Source organism: Martes martes (assembly GCF_963455335.1).
Source record: "Martes martes genome assembly, chromosome: 15".
In the NCBI taxonomy this organism is placed as follows: Eukaryota; Metazoa; Chordata; class Mammalia; order Carnivora; family Mustelidae; genus Martes; species Martes martes.
The window spans coordinates 20421787-20428907 of NC_137903.1; the positions used below are offsets into that span (position 1 = coordinate 20421787).

The window sequence follows — 7121 nt, forward strand, 5'->3', positions numbered from 1 at the left end:
ACATCATTCCATTGTGTTGTATGTGTGTGTGTATATATATATATATGTGTATATATATATATATATATATATATATATGTATACCACATCTTTTTTATCCATTCATCTGTTGATGGAGATCTGGGTTCCTTTCATAGTTTGGCTATTGTGAAGATTGCCGCTATAAGCATTGGGGTGCAGGTACCCCTTCAGATCACTACACTGGTATCTTTGGGGTAAACACCCAGTAGTGCAATTGCTGGGTCATAAGGTAGCTTTATTTTTAACTTTTTGAGGAACCTCCACGCTGTTTTCCAGAGTGGCTGCACCAGCTTGCATTCCCACCAACCGTGTAGGAGGGTTCCCCTTTCTCCACAGTCTCACCAGTATCTGTAATTTCCTGACTTGTTAATTTTAGCCATTCTGACTGGTGTGGAGGTGGTGTCTCATTGTGGTTTTATAAATCCTTAGTTTTTAGAAATATTTTATTTATTTATGACAGAGAGAGATAGTGAGAATGGGAACACAAGCATGGGGGAGCTACAGAGGGAGAAGCAGCCTCCCCGCTGAGCAGGGAGCCCTACATGGGGTTGGATCCCAGAACGCTGGGATCATGATCTGAGCCAAAGGCAGGCACTTAAAGACTGAGTCACCCAGGCCCCCCTAAATCCTTCATCTTAATTAAAGCTATATTGGCTCTCTCCAGAGATACTGCCAAAATTTTGAAGACCATCACCTAACAAGTACACATTATTGGCCTGTCCACATATACTCTCATTTTACCTTGAGCAGTTTTCTTTTGATACTGTGTGATTCTTTAGTATCATTATGTTTACATATTATATCATATTATTGTGTTAACTCTACTTTTATATATTTATAGTTTTGTTTAATTTTCCTTTATTCTTATCTTAAGCAGTAATATACCAAAAAAATCACAATTTGCTATATTAATTATACTCCTAGTAAATACTAATATTCATGAGTCCCTTAAAGTTATCTTGTGTATCACCAGCAGGAGGTCTAGCACACACCTTGGAAAAAACTAACATGGAAATTTCACACCACAGAAGTAGGAGATGGGAGGTGGAGCGGGAAAAAGTTAAGATAACCTCTCATAACTCTCCTTCCTATCAGATATATACACAAATAATCAAACAAAGTATTTGTTTACTTCACACTACTTTCTGAAAGAATAAAAAAAATTATTTAAAAGATTGTGATCGGGGGCACCTGGGTGGCTCAGCCAGTTAAATGCCTGCCTTTGGCTCAGGTCATGATTCCAGGATCCTGGTATCAAGCTCACTGTCAAGCTCTCTGCTCAGCAGGGAGTCTGTTTTTTCCTCTTCCTCTACCCCTCTCCCTGCTCCTGCTCTCTCTCTCTCCCAAATAAAATCTTTAAATAAATAAATAAACAAATAATGAATGTTATAATCAAGGACTCTTGAAAACATTGAGGGGATATATCTCTAATACTGAGTTTCTGTGAGATACGATAAATACATTAATGAAATATTCTACTGAAATATGCAATCTTCATGAAGAAACAGGGATCCCCTCAAACCAAAGACTGATGCTGCTAATACTTTAGACATGTGGTATATGTGTGTGTGCCTCTGTATGCTTAATTTTCTTTCTTTCTTTTTAATCAAGTGACCTATTCTCATTTGGTTGAGTTTCAACCACAAGACATCACTGTATGCTTCTTTTTTTTCAAGATCCACGTCATAACACACCAAGAAAGAGGGAACTTCCAGTGTCTGTGGTAACATCACTTGATAAACAGACTCATTTGAACAGCAAGAGCCCGTTTGCCTTTACTATATAAAGCAGCAGAGACGTTGACGAGCAGATATTTGCCGAGTGAGGACTATGCGAGCAGCAGCCATCTCCACGCCAAGGCTAGACAAAATGCCAGGAATGTTCTTCTCTACTAATGCAAAGGAATTGAAAGAAACTGATCATTCACTTCTTGATGATAAAACGCACAAAAAGAGGCCAAAGACTTTGTAAGTTCATTCTGTGTCTCACTTTGTGAATTTTGACTTAGACTATCTTTAGTGGCAGAAGGATTGAGAATGAATAGAAGACAATATGAGCACTTACTTAATTAAATCAGAGAAATTAGCTGTTGCATATATAAGTATATTCAGTTGTATTTAAAAAATGAATCATGATAGGGCATTAAATAATGTGGAAATTTTTGCAGACTTTGACTCATAAAAATTAGCTCAATCTTAATATAGAAAACTGTTGTAGCAGCTATTTTTATTATTGCCTTGTTCCTTGGAGAAGTTTATTTCATGTTCCTTGTACAAATAAAACGTATTCAAGTGAAGAAATGCAAATGTTCATGTTTGTATCTTTTGTAGTGGGATGGATGTGAAAGCGTACCTGAGATCTATGATCCCACATCTGGAATCTGGAATTAAGCCTTCTAAGTCCAAAGACATGTATGTATACTAATATGCCGAACTATCATTTTTTAAAAAGCCTATGCGTTATCTCTCTATTGGAGCAAGTGATTAATACTGTGCATATTGGACCTTGTTTCTCTTAAGTGACAAACCACATGAGAATAGACTACATTACTACCAGTGTAAATTAAGTACAAGCATGGGTGTGGATAATCTGCTATTTGCTACACTGTTAGAGAACATGTAGATTTCTTTTTATTGGCAGATATTTTATTGGCAGATATTTTCATAACTGTAGTACTTCTTTTTTTTTAAGATTTTATTTCTTTATTTGACAGACATAGATCACAAGTAGGCAGAGAGGCAGGCAGAGAGAGAGAGGGGAGGAAGCAGGCTCCCCGCTGAGCAGAGAGCCCAATGCGGGGCTGGATCCCAGGACCCCGAGATCATGACCCGAGCTGAAGACAGAGGCTTTAACCCACTGAGCCACCCAGGCGCCCCATAACTGTAGTACTTCTAAAAGAAGTTTTGTTCTCTTGTAGATAACTTTTAATAAAACATATAGAACTAGAATCTTCATTCATGGAGTTATCAAAATATAGTAGCCATTCTGATTTCATGTGTGATCACACACACACACACACACAAAATATTTTACTAATTTGTGTGAATTTTGTCCCCGGCAGACTCTCTGTTAATGAAGTAATGCAGTGGTCTCAATCTCTGGAAAAACTACTTGCAAACCAAAGTAAGTATGATTAACTACTAAATGGTTTTGGGTTTAGCTCAATACACTAATAGATTGAATGACTTCATTAAAATGTAGTATTCTGGAAGGAAGAGTGTGGGAAAAGTTGTATTCCAGTTTTCCTGTAGTCACTAATAGTTCAGCATATTATGCCTCATCGTAGTGTAAGGTTGACCTAGCCCTCAGTTCTGTCGCTGTCCTTCAGACAAATTTGTTGAGACAATTAGGTATTCCCATGGATCATTATAGGAGCAAAATTTAAAATTATACTGGGGTTCTCAAGTTTCAGGTTTAGTTTTTAAAAGTAAACCAAACATCTCGACATGTGAGCTGCCATTCTGAAAGCTACCTGTAGGATGTGTTTTTGTAGCTGGGGGTTGTAAGAAGTAAGATTCATTCCGTCAGTTCACTATTTTATCATTCATTCATTCATTCATTTACTCATTTAGCTACTTCTATGTGGCAGGCATTTCAGAAGTACCAAGTATTCAAAAAACAAGGACACCGTGCCTTCCTGCCTTGAAGGAAGTTGAAAAATGCAATATATAGTTGCATTTTATATAACATGATACATAATAACATAGATATGATAAAAAGAATTTTTAAGCAGAGTCTTGTGGGGAGTTTATGATAAGAGAAGGTAAAGAATGAAATCAGCTTGCCTTTCCCTCATCATGGGCATTGCAAGTCTCTTGGGATTAGGACCTCACTCAGGTCTGGATGAACAGTGTGGTCTCTATCTAAAGGATGAACTTAATCCTCCTCTCCCCACAAACACTGTTAAGAATCCTTGCTGGGGGGTGGGTCAAGTAGTTCAATGTGGTTCATCCCTCTTATCATCTGACTTAGTTTACAATCCAGCCAAACAAATAAATGGTATAGAAGTGGCCCATTTAAAAACCTCAGTAAACCATCAAATAGAATCAGTACATCAGCACATTTTCTGACTAATATGAATTGGATGGGGGAATTATATTTGTTAATAATGAACGTCATGTTAATGACCTTCATCAACATTTGCTTCCCTAACATACTCTACAGTCTGGCTAAGAGTTGGTATTTATAAGAAAAGAGATTGTTTTGTGATCACAAGAGCAGAATTTTAACTTAATTAGCAGATGGAAGCAAAGTGCAGTAGCCATCACTAATCAGCTGTGGGACTGTGGACAGGTTCATCCGGTCTGAGACAAACTATCAGTGAAGGAATCTCTGAAGTCTTTCCATCTTTTTGAATTATGACACAGTTATTAGAGCTAGTCCTTTCTTACCTTTGAACCTAGACAACACAGTAGTGTTTTTCTTGCAAATTTCTTCTTTAAGGTATCCAATTATTGGCTCAATTAATTTAATTATGTCACCCCTCACCCTTTCCTTTTAGTTGGTCAAGATGTCTTTGGAAATTTCCTAAAGTCTGAGTTCAGTGAGGAGAACCTTGAGTTCTGGCTGGCTTGTGAAGACTATAAAAAAACGGAGTCTCATCTGTTGCATTGCAAAGCAGAGAAAATATATAAAGCATTTGTGCATTCAGATGCTGCTAAACAAGTGAGTATTATCTTCATTATCATCAGTTTATGTGTAAAGGAACTTAGATGCAGAAATAGCATTCCGCAGACATAGCAAGATTAGATCTTAAGTATCATAATTTCACTGCTAAATATTTAGGTATGTTCAATAGTTCAGTGCAATAATAATCTAATTTTCTATATCTGGAGACAGTAGAATGAAAAGATCAATTTTGCAAAATTAGCTAACATGACAGGGATGAGGTAAGGAGTAACAGTGTTGCTAGCCAGAATTGCATGTCAGAGTGTCCTTAATGAGTTAGCTCATTTTACATGAGAAGAAAATAAAGATCAGTGTAATACATACAGTTACAGCAGCTGAAATATTTCCAGCTAGTAGTATACCCACCTTCCAGTTCAATATTCTTGGTTCAAGCAAAAAATAGCCATACAAAGTGTCCTCTCCTATAAATTTTAAATGATCACATTTTCTGATGCATGTATCACCTTATATGGATAATAAAATTTTCAAGTCTGCCTCCTTTGCATCTCCCAACCCTATGATGAACCAGCTTGGACCAAAGAATTTCTTGTGACAATTCTTTCTACCTCCTTCACACCGAGTATAAAGCTAGTATAGAGTAGGCATTTAAAAGATAATTAAGCTGATATGAATGAGGGTTTAATCCCAATGTCTTGAGGTGTTTCAACAAACACAGTCACATCATAAAATGTGCAATCCATTGGAAGTATGTACTAATTAGTGAGTATTTCTTTTCAGATCAATATTGACTTTCACACTCGAGAATCTACAGCCAAGAAGATTAAAGCACCAACCCCCACGTGTTTTGATGAAGCCCAAAAAATTATATATACTCTTATGGAAAAGGACTCTTACCCCAGATTCCTCAAATCAAATATGTACTTGAATCTTCTGAATGAACTTCAGGCTAATAGTCTAAAGTGATCAGTTCCTGGCTAGAGAGAATTTGAAGATTATATCAAGGACAGAGGAACGTGCCAGTTGTGGTTCCATGGGTGAACAACCTGGCCCTTTTGAGTGACTCCACAGGCCCAGGGAAAGAACAAAAGACTCAAAATGGATTAACATGGAAGTTATCCAGGTTTCCGGTTGAAGGCACATAAGCAAGATGAGACCTGAGAGACGGAAGAAGGAAGGAGATACTGTAGTACTGTCATAAAAAAACAGTGGACATATCAGAAAATCCCTTAGAACTGAGAAGGCCGGGTAACTCCAGTTACACAGAAACTGTGAATGAAGGTTTTGAAACCGATTAAAACATGTTATAAGCTTCAAGGTCAACTGATATTTATGCTACATATTATTATATAGAGATTGTATTGAACGGCTGCAATCCCTTTAACTTGGATGGCTATTTGGAAAATATGTGTTTGAAACCACCGTTGCTATTATTGATGCTTGTAAGGGTTTTTGGTGTTTTATATTTTTGGTTTGTTTTTTGCTTGAAAGAGATGAAGGAAAGGACAATGTATTTAATGTAAGCTATTGCTCTTAAAACTGAGAAATCAGAACTTATTTGTACATTAAATTATCACAGTGTCAATAATAAATGAGTTTTCTATTAAAAGCAATTTCTGTTTATGTTTCTTTGCCATTTTTAGTAACTGGTATTTATTCCTCACATTTAACAAAAATTCAAACAGGGGTCTTCTACTTTCTATCATCTCTTCAAAATCTAAAACTATCATGCCACTAATCCTATGTATATGTATTATGTATATCTATTGTACAGAGTTCATTATTTTCTCTTCGCTATCACAATGCACAAAAAGCAAACAAATAATGCTCTCATACAGTCGAGCTTCAAACTGATGAAAAACTGAAGAAGTCTTTAGAAAGGAGATGGAATAATTATTTCAAGAAGTAATCCAACTATCAATGGATATTTTATCGTGATTTAAAGTTTATAAAACTCAATGCTCATAGCCATCCTGTGAAAGCTGAGACTCACACTAAGTCACTAGTTCCCAAATTTAGCTATCAAAATCACTGAGGATATTTAAGAAACAACTAGCACCCAGCAAAACCTCTCCTTTTTCAGGGCCCTATCCCAAACTGACTGAATCAGAATCTTGAAGGAATAGAGGACGAAAATCTACATTTTAAAAAGAAGACTCAGGTGATTCTAAAGCTAATTCAGGGCTGGGAACCCTGGGATCCAGGGACAGTCACTCCGCCAGGGACTGCACACTGTCCTCAGATGACACAATCTGAGCTCTTTCTGCTATGCGACACTGCCCCCCACCGGCCAGAATACATTTCTTAAATCACTCCGTCTGCGACAGTCCTCTACGCGTCAAGTAAGCAGAAAAATAAGACTACTCTGTGGAGATCACCTACAGAGCGCAGAAAAATAATCGTGATGATGCACATTCCGGCATAGCCTACGTATCTGTATCGTCCCATATCGTATTGAATAATCAGCCGTCCAC

The 7121-nt window shown here is 37.1% G+C and overlaps 1 protein-coding gene across 1 annotated transcript; it reads left to right on the plus strand.

The window, feature by feature from the left end:
* Positions 1–1734: 1734 nt before the first annotated feature.
* On the plus strand, positions 1735–6252 carry RGS1 (regulator of G protein signaling 1). Its single transcript, XM_080825160.1, has 5 exons — positions 1735–1988; positions 2352–2432; positions 3083–3144; positions 4523–4686; positions 5428–6252. Exons 1-5 carry the CDS (start codon positions 1852–1854, stop codon positions 5611–5613), a joined length of 630 nt encoding a protein of 209 aa, XP_080681286.1. The 5' UTR covers positions 1735–1851; the 3' UTR covers positions 5614–6252.
* Positions 6253–7121: the final 869 nt, after the last annotated feature.